We start from the raw sequence: 16,160 nt of genomic DNA, 5'->3' as shown, positions 1-16,160 counted from the left end.
TTCTATACTATTCTACTGTATCTCAGTCCATTCCGTTCTGACATCGCTCGTCCATATGTATATAGTCTTAATTCATTCCTACTTAGGTTTGTGTGTATTGGGTATAGTGGCATATTTAGGCATAGGCGGCATGGGCAGCCGCCCAGGGTGGCATCTTGCCGGGGGTGCCACACACAAAACATTTAAAAAATAAAAATGATAATATTCCGAATGGTGACATATGTGCAATCTATTTTCTATCGCTCATTTGCACGTCACGTCAATGATATCATGTCACCATATGGGACGAAGTGGAGTGGGCGCCCTGATTCTAGTTTGTGAGCTAAGCAGGCTACTGCCTGGGAAGGTCTCCCACAAGTACGAGATGGGGAGGGGGCGGGGGTAGGTTTTACCTCAGGTCTACCCACTGGAGGCCTGAGGTGGGGGAGCAGGGGAATCTATCAGATAGCACACCTTTAACTTTGTACAGTACTAATGCAATTAGTAATGAAAAAAGTTGTGCAATTTAGTTTGTGTGTTTCTTGTTTGAAGTGCAATAGTGTAATAAATCAGGTTCTCTTCTTTATAAGTGTGTTATTCTTATTTGTGTGATATTGTCACGAATATTACCGAAGGTGACTCCCCTTCTTGTTCGGGTGGCGCTCGGCGGTCGTCGTCGCCGGTCTACTAGCTATCGCCGATCCGTTGTTCTGTGTTCGTTTAGTTTTGTCTAATTGGTAGCACCTGTTTCTAGTTTGGTTGTTAGGATATATAGTCTGTTCAGCCCGCTTCTGTTTCGTGCGGGCTTGTTCTCCTGTTTCCTTGTTTGAGTGTATTTTTGTTGGCATTTTGGGTTTCACGCTGTCCGTTTATATTTCTGTTCATTTGTGTTTCCACTTTTGTACATGTTATGTTTCCAGGACATTAAAGCGTGTTGTTTTTCCCACATCCTTTGCTCTCTGCGCCTGACTCCACACCTCTTCACTCATTACTCTTAACAGATATAGGATTTGTGCAAATTAGTTTTATTTGTATGTTTTTGTTAGCAATAGGGTAATAATTTGATTATCTTTTTTTATTTGTATTTATATACTACAATTTGTTTATATTTATCTTTGTTACTTCTTTTTAATATTTACAGTTGAAGTCGGAAGTTTGCATACACCTTAGCCAAATACATTTAAACTCAGTTTTTCACAATTCCTGACATTTAATCCTGGTAAACATTCCCAGTTAGGATCTTTATTTTAAGAATGTAACATGTCAGAATAATAGTAGAGGGAATGATTTATTTCCTATTTTTGGAGCAGTAGCTTCTTCCTTGCTGAGCGACCTTTCAGGTTATGTCGATATAGGACTCGTTTTACTGTGGATATAGATACTTTGTACCGGTTTCCTCCAGCATCTTCACAAGGTCCTTTTCTGTTGTTCTGGGATTGATTTGCACTTTTCGCACCAAAGTACGTTCATCTCTAGGAGACAGAACGCGTCTCCTTCCTGAGTGGTATGACGGCTGCGTGGTCCCGTGGTGTTTATATTTGCGTACTATTGTTTGTACAGATGAACGTGGTACCTTCAGGCGTTTGGAAATTGCTCCCAAGGATGAACCAGACTTGTGGAGGTCTACAATTTTGGCTTATTTCTTTAGATTTTCCCATGAAGTCAAGCAAATAGGCACTGAGTTTGAAGGTAGGCCTTAAAATACATCCACAGGTACACCTCCAATTGATTCAAATGATGTCAATTAGCCTATCAGAAGCTTCTAAAGCCATGACATCATTTTCTGGAATTTTCCAAGCTGTTGAAAGGCACAGTCAGTGTAGTGTATGTAAACTTCTGACCCACTGGAATTGTGATACAGTGAATTAAAGTGAAATAATCAGTCTGTAAACAATTGTTGGAAAGATTACTTGTGTCATACACATAGTAGATGTCCTAACTGACTTGCCAAAACAATAGATTGTTAACAAGACATTTGTGGAGCGTTTTAAATGACTCCAACCTAAGTGTATGTAAACTTCCGAGTCTTATTTTTGTTTATATTTTTATATACTTCCAGTTATATTCCCCATCCACGGTCAGAGCTAGAAGCACAAGCTTTTCGCTACATCCACAATAACATCTGCTAATCACGTGTATGTGACCAATAACATTTTATTTGAGGTAAAGCATGGAAGCTTGCAAAGATTTTCGTAACACTTTGATTCAGGTCCAGAGATTTCTGATAGAGGAAACTCGCCTTGCCAGTGAGTCATAAATGAAATCCACACACACACACTTCCATCTTTTGAGAACGTGTGTGTATGAGTCCGCGTGCGTGTGTGCGTTCGCGCGTGTGTGGGGGAGGGGTAGTTTGTTCACCCTCAGACACTCCCCCTTTCCCTTTCCTCCTCTGCAGCGTGCCTTGTATGCACCGTGTATAACTTCAACACTCCGACACACACTTTCACAGTGCGATCTGGACTCTACTTTGAACAGATTACCGGTATCGTTAATCATGGATTTGAAATACTTGGCGGTTATGGTTGTGCTCGCTGTGGCGACATACGCTCCTTTCTCACAAGGTAGGCTACGGTGCATGATTTGAGCTATTATTTGTTATTCGTTATTAACATAAAGCATTCATGTAATTGTCTGGATATGTTTTATGTGGTTCGGTGTGTGCCCGAGGCGCTGCATGTTAAAAGGTTGTTCTCGTGAGATGCACCTGATCATTTTTTGTCATTCTACTGTTTATGCCACTATCAGATATACATTAGTCACTCGTAATTAAAATAATCTAGGCTGTTTGATTTGTATTGGCCCTAGCCTAAACAATTGTCTGATCGCGGTGCAATTAAATATAGTGTAAACTATTTTATAGAATTGATTACTTCTGTTTTGAATAATTGAAAGAGTGGGATCACCAACAACCAACATGCTTTATTTGATTATTGAAAGTCTGGTTCCTATGTTCACTTTGCTATAGCCTATGCACATAATTGTATTTTCAACTAAACCCTTCGAATGGCTCTTTGAATTTCCCATCTGAATATCATATATTTCCAGCTATATTCCCCATGAGCAGCAATAACAAGTGGCATAGCGCATGTATAGCCTACCCGTCGTGCGTAAAGCAACCCCACCAGGGCACTAGAACTCTAGCATTGTGTGCATATAGGCTGTCTGTAGCGCAGCAGACCTCAGTCTGATTGCTGATTAATATGTGTATTTGTCCTCCCTTTTGTTACCATTTAATTACCCTCAAATTATCCTCCAACACAAAGCCAGTGCGATAGCGGTGCTGGCGACATCACTCAGCCGGGTAGATGGCTCTCTACTGCGGCCTCTTTCTCTTGGTAATGCGGCTGGTTCAGGTGTCGCGTCATTACAATGACCTCAGGGTACATCTTTTGTGGACGGAGAGGGTTAATCCAGGTTGTTATCACCTCACTTGATGACCGTTAAGCACCGGGGCTATAGTGAGAATTTGAGGGTTGAAACTGAAACTTGAAACGTTTTTAAATTGTGCAATAGCAGAACTACATAAACCATTATTTAATTGCATTTGGCTATCTTTCCCTGGAGCTGCTCCATAAAATTAGTTGCGTCTCTTTTAATAAAGATAATCTATTAAACAGGCTGCAAATATGCAAATAACCCGAGATTGTATCTGGACAGGCAACGTGATCTCACCAATTTCGAGTAAAATCATGCAAGAACTATTGCAAAATATTGTGCATTTTTGTGAGTCTCATTCATGGCAAAGATACAAATGAAACGAGAAGACACATGCCGCCTCGAATAACCAACATGCACGAAATGCTGCAATAGGCCTACGTTTTGCACAATTTCACGGAAAATATGTGTGAGATTTAGGGACAGGATATAGCCTACTAAACCCCTTTCAAAAAATGTCTGAAGGCTGTAATTTGCCAGTTTTGGACCATTGTTTTTAATTAAAAAATAATTTTATGTGTGACCCTACGTAAGGTGATCACACATAAAATTATTTTTTAATTAAAAACAATGGTCCAAAACCCATGTCTCTACCATATACAATGAGAATACAACACATAAACAACACCTGCTCTTTCCATGATACAGACAGACCAGGTGAATCCATATGTCACCTCTTAAAATCCACTTCAATCAGTGTAGATGCATTTTTTAAGCCTTGAGACAATTGAGATATGGATTGAGTTTTATGTACCATTCAGAGGGTAAATGGGGAAGACAAAATATTTAAGTGCCTTTGAAAGGGGTAATTATTTCTGTGTTTCTTCTTCCAATATGATAACGAGGGGGTGTCAAGCAAATGTATATGGATGGAATCTAACACACCATCGGTTGATCAATTCCACGGCACGTTACTCGATTGCATTTGCCTGGGCTGCGTTCAGTATTACAGAATGGTGTTCAAAGTTTAAAGGCCATGTTTCACATTAGCACCCCCTCTCCATCCCGCCAAACAATAATGTGTAGCGTATAGCTATGTCTCAATATGATATATCCCTTTTTTGGGGGGATAGCAGATACAATCTGTATGTTGCTGTGCCGCATGTGCACAATAAAAACACACAAAAACAACAAATGGAACATTGTCCTTGCTTGATGTTTATTTATTTATTTCACCTTTATTTAACCAGGTAGGCAAGTTGAGAACAAGTTCTCATTTACAATTGAGACCTGGCCAATATAAAGCAAAGCAGTTCGACAGATACAACGACACAGTTACACATGGAGTAAAACAAACATACAGTCAATAATACAGTATAAACAAGTCTATATGCAATGTGAGCAAATGAGGTGAGAAGGGAGGTAAAGGCAAAAAAGGCCATGGTGGCAAAGTAAATACAATATAGCAAGTAAAACACTGGAATCGTAGTTTTGCAATGGAAGAATGTGCAAAGTAGAAATTAAAATAATGGGGTGCAAAGGAGCAAAATAAATAAATAAATTAAATACAGTTGGGAAAGAGGTAGTTGTTTGGGCTAAATTATAGGTGGGCTATGTACAGGTGCAGTAAGCTGTGAGCTGCTCTGACAGTTGGTGCTTAAAGCTAGTGAGGGAGATAAGTGTTTCCAGTTTCAGAGATTTTTGTAGTTCGTTCCAGTCATTGGCAGCAAAGAACTGGAAGGAGAGGCAGCCAAAGAAATAATTGGTTTTGGGGGTGACAAGAGAGAGGTAAAATAAGAATGTGTTCTTAACTGACTTGCCTGGTTAAATAAAGGTAAAAAAAAGCTTGCTGGTCACCATAGCATCTCCCACCTGTAGCACATGCTCCAGCAGGTATAATTATTCCTGCTGGAGCGTGTGCTACAGGTGGGAGATGCTATGGTGACCAGCAAGCTGTTTTTTTTACCTTCTTACCTTTTTTTTTACCTATCTCCATTATTTTCAATGACAGCCTGGGAACAGTGGGTTAACTGCCTGTTCAGGGGCAGAACGACAGATTTGTACCTTGTCAGCTCGGGGGTTTGAACTCGCAACCTTCCGGTTACTAGTCCAACGCTCTAACCACTAGGCTACGCTGCCGCCCAGAGCTGAGATAAGGGGGGACTTTACCTAGCAGGGTCTTGTAGATGACATGGAGCCAGTGGGTTTGGCCACGAGTATGAAGCGAGGGCCAGCCAACGAGAGCGTACAGGTCGCAATGGTGGGTAGTATATGGGGCTTTGGTGACAAAACGGATTGCATTGTGATAGACTGCATCCAATTTGTTGAGTAGGGTGTTGGAGGCTATTTTGTAAATGACATCGCCAAAGTCGAGGATGTAGAAACAGATCAACAGTTTTGGAACACTGAGCCATTGACTGCCTGCCTGCACTAGGTGGCTGTGTTACGAGTGGGCTGCTTTTGACAATAAGGCACCGGACTACAGCCATATCGTTTTAAACATAGAAGAAGATCAAGCGATGGGAGTGGTGGCCTACTCGTGTGGAGGCAAAACAAGATGGCGGAAGCGGACAATGAAGTGGATTCTGAATCCAATGGCGGTAGAATCAAGGAGAATTGGAATATTGTCCAAAAGAATGGATGACGGAGCAAATTAGTGTACAGTGATGAGAATGTCCCTTTGTATCTAGAGGGAGTTAGGGTTTGGTAATGAGGAGCAGCTGAGCAGATTACCAATCTTGAAGAAACCGTTTGAGATATCCAAACTGGTGGAGAGAGTGCTGGGTGAAGTCAAGGGTTTCAGGATCAGGCTTGTTTAGATTTTTGGTGCTTCTGCTGATCAGAAGGAACGTACATTGCGTCTCACTCAATTTGATAAGTGTCATGTGTCTCTTCGGAACAAAGCACCCCTTATATCTGGCATTTCGAGGGAAGTTGATTTTGAAGAGATGAAGAATATTCCTGGAGTGATTGATGCACGCTGGATGAATCGTGTGGTGAATGGTGAAAAAGGGAAGAGTCTATCTGTTCTTTATTTTTTTGATATGGAGTCTCTCCCTACTCAAGTGCAGTTGGATTATATAAAATACAGAGTCAGAACATTTATACCAAGACCAATGCAGTGTGATCATTGTAAAGTGTTTGCAGAAGCGAGAAGCTGATATGTCCTACTTGTGGAAAAGATAATATCATGTGTTTTAAAAGTGAGGAAAATGTTGCAATTGTGGTGGGAACCATGAAGCTACATCTTTCAATTGCCCGACAAGGGTAAAAGAGAATTAGGTGGCCAAAGTCAGGGCTGTCCAGAGCATTTCACATGCAGCAGCTTTTGAACGGGTTGAGGATTTGAATGGCTCCTGAAGAGTCCATGGTGGTGGATAGGCCTTCACTGCAGGCTGCAGGGGCTGCCTTTCACCCGCAGTACCCTGACATTTTAAAGGTTAAGAAGGTGGGCTTTGTGTCCTTTATAGCTATGGTGATTAATGGCACTATCAAGCTAGAGAAGGTCCAGGAAGATAGACATCATTGTGGATGCGGCAGAGCGGTTCCTGGGACTGAAAGATTTATCGGCGGAAGAGTTACATGGAATATTGTCAGTAAAGCCTGAGAAGGGAGATATGGAGATTTGAAAGAAGGAAGAAGTGAGAGTTTTGTGTTGGTTTTGCCAATGTACTCTTTTTATTTAGTTGGATTAAATTAGTTTCCCTATCACATATGGATTTTCTTTTACCTTGTTTTGGTTTTTCAACCTCTCCCGTTGGTGTCAGCAATACACCTTTTTGGGTTGTAGTCCGCCATAAAACCCACAGAAGAAGAGGAAGAAATGGGAGTATGCAAGAAGTAGTCGACCGGGATGTGCTAGAGGAATGTCCAGCTGGCCAGAAAAGCATGGTAAGCTAACGTTACTGAGTGATTATCAAGCTAGCTAGCTTGGTTACAACTGATAAAGTCGAGGTAGCTTATTAGCTAGCTTAGTTTTACAGGTAGACTCAGTTTTACAGTTAGCTAGATAAGGAACTAAACTGCAAGTATCATAAATCATTATTATCTAGCGAGCTACGGTAGATTAATATGTCAAATGTAAAGCAAGCAGAATTGTGGCATGTGTAAGAGGCAATACATGTTGGCTAGCTCACATTAGCTAGATAACCATATTAAGTATCCACTCTATTACTAAATAAGTTATAATATAGTTAGCTAGCTACATTTGATAATTCTTGACATCATCCATCTTTGAAGCAGTTTGGCTGCAAAATTCAGTGCCAACAATGACCAACATCTAAGCTAGCAGCTAGCTAACTACAGTCAAATAAGGAGGAGCATGTTGTCATGATGGAATAAGTCACCTATGCCACAATAGTGACATTTGCTGTTGCAATTGTTAGTGAGAAGAGGCGCGGTGCCATAATATAAATAATATCTTAGCTAACGTAAACTCACCCCATTCCATACAAATGTGCGCAACCGCAACATTCAAACGAGGCTACAAAGAAAACTAATGGGACTGTAGCGACTGTGTTGACTTCAAAATCGGGGGTGTGAACGAGGTTTCTATTCAAGCGTTGATCGACATGGTAATAGCTCTATAGTATTGGAGAAAAGTTTAAAAAAACTGACCCTCCGTTACATCGTGACGTGTGATGTCGTAACGTACAGCACGCAAAAAGCAACTATTTCTGTCTTACAATCTCTCTCCACCAGGTATAGCACTTCTCTCATCGTTTAAAAACAAGAAATGGACATTGACGGGGGTAAGGGGGATACCTAGTCATTTTCTTGCGTCATCATTGCATGCGATCATCATTCTCAAAGCCACTGTTTACTTCTAAGATCACTTTAGCACTGCCCTAAAAACCCGATTCAAATTTGACACAAACCTTCAAATAAGTATGTAATGACACATTATATAAACTCTTTATAGTGTTTTATTTACATTTTAGAGGCAATAAGGTGATAAGTTGGACAGATCGAGTGAAAAAAACACAATTTCCCACACAACATCTCTCCTTCTCACTATCACGCATTAGTTTCACTTCCCCACCCGTCATTTTTAAAAAGACCCGACGGGGCTCATTGTCTTCTTGAATTATGCCGAAACGGGCAGCATGGGGGTCATGTAATTGATTATGTTGGAAAGGGGGGGAATTGTGCTTTACAATGGTATTTGACATTACAGTTGATCTGGAAGTATTACGTTTTTGGGGCGCTAAAATAAGGTAAATTGTACAGACCAAAGCGATGTACAAAAGTGAGTGAGTTTGCGTTAGCTATAAATTCACATGTACGCCATGTCATTTGTCATAGCTGTTATCACAAATGGCATGTATACTTTTAATCAGATCTAATGTTGTCATTTAGAGACATGAATGTCAAGTAGGCAAACTGATGAATGAATCCTAAATACAGATAAAATGTTATTTTGTTAATCATGGCAGGGTTGTCAACTGATTTATTGGAGCCTGGTGGAGATAGATGCAAACCTACCAGCAGGACATTCCTCTGCATCCAGGTTGAGGTTTGCTACCAGCAGGAACATGGAGCACTCTGTGTCAGTGAGTCATGATATTGTTTTCCTTTACATTGCATGAAACTAGGGAGGAGGCCCTGGGCCAGTGGGAGGTCAGGGTTGAGGGCTGTCTCTCTTTCTAGCACTCACCTTTCTAGCACTCACCCTTATCCATCTCTCTCCAGGTGCTACAGAGACAGAATGGTCCAGGACCTTCAAAGCCTTCTGACCAACTAACTGCGATCTCTCCAGAGTACAGAGAAGTAGTCTACACTCATATTAGTATACTCAATGCACTATGTCAACCTACTTCACTATGGTAGTTCTGCCTGTGTGATAACATAGAGTATTATCAAGGGCCACTGGTTGGATTGGATTTACTGTACTCACACCAAAACTCTTGCTCTCCCCTCTCTGTAAAAAGCTCCCAGACATTTGTCAAAACTAACATGTGTCCATCCCCCTATCCCCAGATGAGTCTGCTAGGCTATGGAACTTTAGAGCAGCACATCAAAAGACCTGCCACCCTGTTTTCAGCTATCTACAATATCAAGGCTTTCAAAGGGTACATTTTGGGGATGAGTTTTGTATAAACACATTTTATTGTTGTTAGATTACAATAATACTTTTCATAGCATGTTTGTAATGTTGGGTCTTCACACTACCTTTGACTAACTTCTGTTGAAACTTAAACACAAAGACACTTGGAGCTTGTGTTTCAAAAAGTCTAAAGTAAATGCAACGCAAGTTCAGGGTGAATACATTTTTATTCATGTACAGTGCATTCGGAAGGTAATCAGACCCCTTGACTTTTTCCACATTTTGTTACGTTACAGCCTTATTCTGAAATTGATTACATTTTTTTTTCATAATCAAAACAACACCCCATAATGACAAAGCAAATTTCTAACAAACTTAAATGTCACGTTTACATAAGCATTCAGACCCTTTACTCAGTACTGTGTTTTTGGCAGTGATTACCGTCTTGTCGTCTTGGGTATGACACAACGACCTTGGTAAACCTGTATTTGGGGACTTTCTCCCATTCTTCTCTGCAGATTCTCTCAAGCTCTGTCAGGTTGAATGGTGACTGTCGCTGCACAGCTATTTTCAGCAATCTCCAGATATGTTCAATCAGGTTCAAGTCTGGGCCTCTCAAGGGCATACAGAAACTCCCGAAGCCACTTCTGTGTTGTCTTGGCTGTGTGTTTAGGGTCCTTGTCCTGTTGGAAGGTAAAACCTTCGCCCCAGTCTGAGGTTCTGAACGCTCTGGGGCAGGTTTTCATCAAGGATCTCTCTGTACTTTGCACCGTTCATCTTTCCCTCGATCCTGACTAGTCTCCCAGTCCCTGCTGCTGAAAAACATACCCACAGCATGATGCTGCCACCACCATGCTTCACTGTAAGGATGGCGCAAGGTTTCATCCAGACATGACGCTTGGCATTCAGGCCAAAGCATTCAATATTGGTTTCATCAGACCAGAGAATCTTGTTTCTCAGTCCTTTAGGTGCCTTTTGACAAACTCCAAGTGGACAGTCGTGCCTTTTACTGAGGAGTGGCTTACGTCTGCCCGCTCTACCATAAACGCCTGATTGGTGGAGTGCTGCAGGTGGAGTGCTGGTTGTCCTTCTGGAAGGTTCTTCCATCTCCACAGAGGAATTTCCCTGACCAAGACCCTTTACCTCGGTTGCACAGTTTGGCCAGCTTTAGGAAGAGTATTGGTGGTTCCAAACTTCTTCCATTTAAATATGATGGAGGCCACTGTGTTCTGGGGGACCTTCAATTCTACAGACATTTTTTGGTACCATTCCCCAGATCTATACTTCGATACAATCCTGTCTTCGAGCTCTGACAATTCCTTTGACCACATGGCTTTGTTTTTGCTATGACATGCACTGTCAACTGTTGGACATGTGTGTGCCTTTCCTAATCATGTCCAATCAATTGCATTTACCACAGGTGGACTCCAATCAAGATGTAGAAACATCTCAAGGTTGATCAATGGAAACAGGATGCACCTGAGCTCAATTTCGAGTCTCATAGCAAAGGGTTCGAATATCTATGTATATAAGGTATTTTGTTTTTAAATTTTTTAATACATTTGCAAAAATGTCTAAAAACCTGTTTTCATTTTGCCATTATTTGGTACTGTGTTGATTGATAAGGGACAAAAATATCTAATCAATTTTAGAATAAGACTAGCGTAACAAAAGGTGAATAAATTCAAGCAGTCTGAATACTTTCGAAATTCACTGTATATCAGATACATCACACAGGTGTGTCAACTAAAATATATATCCCAGACAAGATTGAAGAATGGGGCAAGGAGACAAATTGAATAGAAGTCAGTGATTGTGTCTGTAGCAGTTCATATGAATTTGAGTGGCTACATATAATAAACTCAGCAAAAAAGAAAATGTCCTCTCGCTGTCAATTGCGTTTATTTTCAGAAAACTTATGTAAATGTAAATATAAACTTGTGTAAATATTTGTATGAACATAAGAGTCAACAACTGAGAGAAACTGAACAAGTTCCACAGACATGTGACGAACAGAACTGGAATGTGTCCCTGAACAAAGGGGGATCAAAATCAAAAGTAAGTCATAATCTGGTGTGGCCACCAGCTGAATTAAGTACTGCAGTGCATCTCCTCCTCACGCACTGCACCAGATTTGCCAGTTCTTGCTGTGAGATGTTACCCCACTCTTCTACCAAGGCACCTGCAAGGTCCAGACATTTCTGGGGGGAATGGCCCTAGCCCCCACCCTCCGATCCAACAGGTCCCAGACGTGCTCAATGGGATTGAGATCCAGGCTCTTTGTTGGCCAAGGCAGAACACTGACATTCCTGTCTTGCAGGAAGTCATGCACAGAATGAGCAGTATGGCTGGTGGCATTGTCATGATGGAGGGTCATGTCAGGATGAGCCTGCAGGAAGGGTACCACATGAGGGAGTAGGATGTCTTCCCTATAACACACAGTGTTGAGATTGCCTGCAATGACAACAAGCTCAGTCCGATGTTGCTGTGACACACCGTCCCAGACCATGACGGATCCGCCACCTCCAATCCCGCTCCAGAGTACAGGCCTCAGTGTAACGCTCATTCCTTCAACGATAAACGCATCACCCCCGATGAGACAAAACCGCGACTTGTCAGTGAAGAGCACTTTTTGCCAGTCCTGTCTGGTCCAGCGACGGTGGGTTTGTGCCCATAGGCAATGTTGTTGCCGGTGATGTCTGGTGAGGACCTGCCTTACAACAGGCCGACAAGCCCTCAGTCCAGCCTCTCTCAGTCTGAGCACTGATGGAGGGATTGTGCGTTCCTGATGTAACTCGGGCAGTTGTTGTTGCCATCCTGTACCTGTCCTGCAGATGTGATGTTCGGATGTACCGATCCTGTGCAATTGTTGTTACACGTGGTCTGCCACTGCGAGGACGATCAGCTGTCCGTCCTGTCTCCCTGTAGCGCTGTCTTAGGCTTCTCACAGTACAGACATTACAATTTATTGCCCTGGCCACATCTGCAGTCCTCATGCCTCCTTGCAACATGCCTAAGGCACATTCACGCAGATGAGCAGGGACCCTGGGCATCTTTCTTTGTGTTTTTCAGAGTCAGTAGAAAGGCCTCTTTAGTAGTGTCCTACGTTTTCATAACTGTGACCTAAATTGCCTACCATCTGTAAGCTGTTAGTGTCTTAACGACCGTTCCACAAGTGTATGTTCATTAATTGTTTATGGTTCATTGAACATGCATGGGAAACAGTGTTTAAACCCTTTTACAATGAAGATCTGTGAAGTTATTTGGATTTTTACTAATTATCTTTGAAAGACAGGTTCCTGAAAAAGGGACATTTCTTTTTTTGCTGAGTTTCATGTTGGCAGAATGGCAGCGAGACTGATGCTGTACATCCCAGTAAGGCCCGTAAGCCACAGTCAGGCAGCTTGTAGATTTGTCACCTTCCAGGCCCACATCACAGCATGTAGTGATAGGGAGATGACAATAAGTGTATTATATACCTTTCAACACAAAAGTAATTTGAGAATTTACTGCACATGTTGCTGAACAATTCAACATTTAGTTAGTGTCATTTGCTTGGTTTCCATCCAATTAGTGACACATTTTCATCCAAATATTCAAAAATCTGCATAAAAACAATACGTGCATTTTCCCACCGGAGATGTGTTTCCATCAAATTGACTTGTTACAGATAAATGGCTGTGCATGATGATGTAGCGCACATAAAAATACATTGTGTTTAAATTCCCATATGCCGAAAAAAAAACACTAGTTAAATGAGTTTCCATCACATTTTCAACTCTACTAATGTTGCGTTACATAATGAGTGTGACCACTCTGGAATTGGCATGTGCTCTCTAGCCAACAACGCATTCTCACTAGTCATTATTCACGATGCAGTCAGGATTATCCATAATTATGGTAACATCTACATTAGAAACATATTATATTCTTATTTACAATAAAATTGACTCATGACAATACATTATTTACCATTCATTTATATTACGCACAACATAATCTGAAACACAACCGACACAAACAGCAAATGCACTCAACAAAGTCCTGCAATAAGTGTTTTGAACTTAATATTTTGTAATCTTAACAGTTGTGTTCTGTGGGCGTAAATTGAGTTGGCTGATACCCCATTTCATGGACCCAAGATTCATAGGTAAGGCTGTACATTCATATTGCAATGTCCAATACACACAAAAGGCTGACAGGTGAGGTGATTTCCCATAGTCAAAGTCCTGCAATATGAGCTACAACGCAATATTTGTAAACTCTTCACAGTTGTGTTCTCTGGGTGTCACTGAGTAGGCTGATAACCCTTTTCATGGATCCATAGGTAAATAGGCTGAATAGTGAGGTGATTTCCCACATTTAAAGTGTTAAAATAAGCACTACGATGCTAATATTTGTGTAAACTCTTCACAGTTGTGAATATTTAATGGATCCAAGATCTATTGGCAAGGTTGTACAATGCATGCAATAAACCCCCATTATCTAGTCCAAATGTAAGCACTATTTGTAATTCCACTATTTGTATCAGTGTCAATGAGGGACTTTTATTTTGAAGCGAACCACAAATTATACTATCCTGACTATTCGTTATTGTGGCTAGCTTCACATAGCGGGTGCAAAAGCGATCGAAGCAACGTGTCATTACATTGTTCAACCAATGGTGAGTTAGATACCACCCACAGACATCTGATTGACACCCCCTCATTATCATATTGGAGCAAGAAAGCTTAAATGAATTAAAGTTTGAATAATTAGATATTGCAAAAGAAGCATTGTTTTAGTTATCTATTTATGTGTGCATTTCTTCATTTAATTCTAATTAAGGCAGGTTTGGTCCTCGATGGGGGGTGCTTGTTAATATTAGGAAGGTGTTCCTACTCAGTGAATGGTTCAAAAGTTTCAGACGATATACTCTGAGAATTTAGCATGTTTGGAGTGAATGGAATGTCCATCACGTACATGATCAAAAAGTGGCCACTTCTCTGTAGAACTCTGTGGCGCTGCTCCACGGCAGAACGCTGCTAACTTTAAAAAATGTAATTTTTTTTATTGAACCCTTATTTAAGTAGGCAAATTAGACAGCTGCGCCACTTGGGAGCCCTTTGAATGTCAACAGACAAGCTATTGGCTGCAGGTTTTTAAAAAATCTGCAGAATACGAACATAGGGACTAAATATCTTTATTTACAAAGCAACTGACTGAATTTCAATATCCGACCTCCGCAAAGACGATATGTTCCTGTTTTCATTGTGTATTTCTGAGTCTTTCCCTTTAAATTGCCATAGAAATGGCCCCTCTCGGCGTATATTGATTGCCAATATAGCCAATGAAAGACAATGATCTGGAGATAAAAATGATGAGGTTATTAAGTTAATTTTGATTTGTCCATCCTGCGGAAATACCTCCAAATGGTACCATCTCCCAACCACAAATATAGAAGAGATCCAAAAAATAGCGGCACTGTCTAAACTTGCATCGGTCATGTAAGGGATAATCAACAAGGGGCTATCTGTTCTATGGAAAATAATGAACGACGTGGAGGTTGTGTTCCACGACTCACTAGCGGAGTGGAACTGACCGTCCACGGAGTTGCATTATTTTCCTGAGAACGCATAGAGCCCCGAGTTGATTCTCTTTTATACAATGGTTATAATTGAAAACATTTGCCACTAGAAATGTGTTCATTTGCTGATAGAAATGTGTTGAACATCCACTGAAGTAGCTATCAAGTTTAGTAGATAGCTACAGTAGTTGCCATGGTAACCAAACAGACATGATAGTTTAGCCCGTTAAAATTCATAAAAGACCTCAACCACTTAACCTTGCCTTATGCCATTGGGGGAATCCCCGCGGCCATATTTGTCGTTGGTCCAAATGATTAGCCAAGCAAGAGAAGTTTGCAACGTAAGCCCCCCAGCCCTCGTTTTTAATGGAGTTTGCGAGTATACAATTATGTTCACTTCAGACCTGAAACGCCCCATATTTCAATTCGCAATGATGGTACATCCGCTAATAAAAGTCAGTCAAAACTTAAAACCAACATTATGTGGAGAAGTCAACATACAAGTGTATATCATTTTTTTTAAAGTAAGTTTTAAATTGAGCTACTCATGCACATGATGGCTCAAACACTTATCATTAAAGTAATGCTGTTTTTGTTCGGTTAACTTTTGTAAATTGTAAAAGTAAAACATGTTCCTTCTTCAGAAGTTCCAGTTAGGCAGGCTAATGTTAGTTAGCTAACTAATTTGCTAGCTATCATACAGTAGGCATATATTAATAATTATATAGTTAATTTAATTTGACATCATAATTGACTGTAGCGCAAATAAAGAACCCACATGCTACCAGTGGCTGAAAACACAATCGTTGCAGGATGAACGTGTGACAAATTTCCTGCCAAGGGCAGTCCATTTAAAATCCCTTCCTTTCTCATCCCCTTGCCCTGTAAGTGTGAATTCATCAGACGTCATATATCATCATCGTAATAGTGTAACGACCCTGGGTTTATAAGCGCGGAAATCGTCCCTGCCGCACGAGCATGCTTTTGCGGCACAGTCGATGGCGCGCCGGACCTCGGGCTCAAAGGTCGAGGGTTCGAGACTTGCTCCCTGCTGTTTCATTACAATATCATAATTTGTCAATTCCTTTAATGAAAACGTTTACAGCTCTCAATTTCAGGCAGATGGTTGTGAAAGCTACATTTGCCACATTCATAATTATGTCCCTGTAATTGAGGATGATTTCCACTCAG

At 41.0% G+C, this 16,160-nt stretch overlaps 1 protein-coding gene across 2 annotated transcripts in view; it reads left to right on the top strand.

Annotated features, from left to right (window-relative positions):
• The first annotated feature begins 2,371 nt into the window (after nucleotides 1-2,371).
• LOC118402441 (stromal cell-derived factor 1-like) overlaps nucleotides 2,372-16,160 on the top strand; it is a 39,970-nt gene continuing 26,181 nt past the window's right edge. The window contains exon 1 of one of the 2 annotated variants that reach the window (XM_035800654.2): nucleotides 2,372-2,543. In XM_035800654.2, coding sequence (XP_035656547.1) covers nucleotides 2,477-2,543 — 67 coding nt within the window. In that variant the 5' untranslated portion in view covers nucleotides 2,372-2,476. The remainder of the gene's footprint in view (nucleotides 2,544-16,160) is intronic. The other variant, XM_035800644.2, reaches the window with a different exon arrangement.

The sequence above is a fragment of the Oncorhynchus keta genome, chromosome 2, assembly GCF_023373465.1.
Source record: "Oncorhynchus keta strain PuntledgeMale-10-30-2019 chromosome 2, Oket_V2, whole genome shotgun sequence".
NCBI lineage: Eukaryota > Metazoa > Chordata > Actinopteri > Salmoniformes > Salmonidae > Oncorhynchus > Oncorhynchus keta.
Note: the sequence above shows the minus strand (reverse complement) of the source record. Positions and strands in the feature narration are given on the sequence as shown.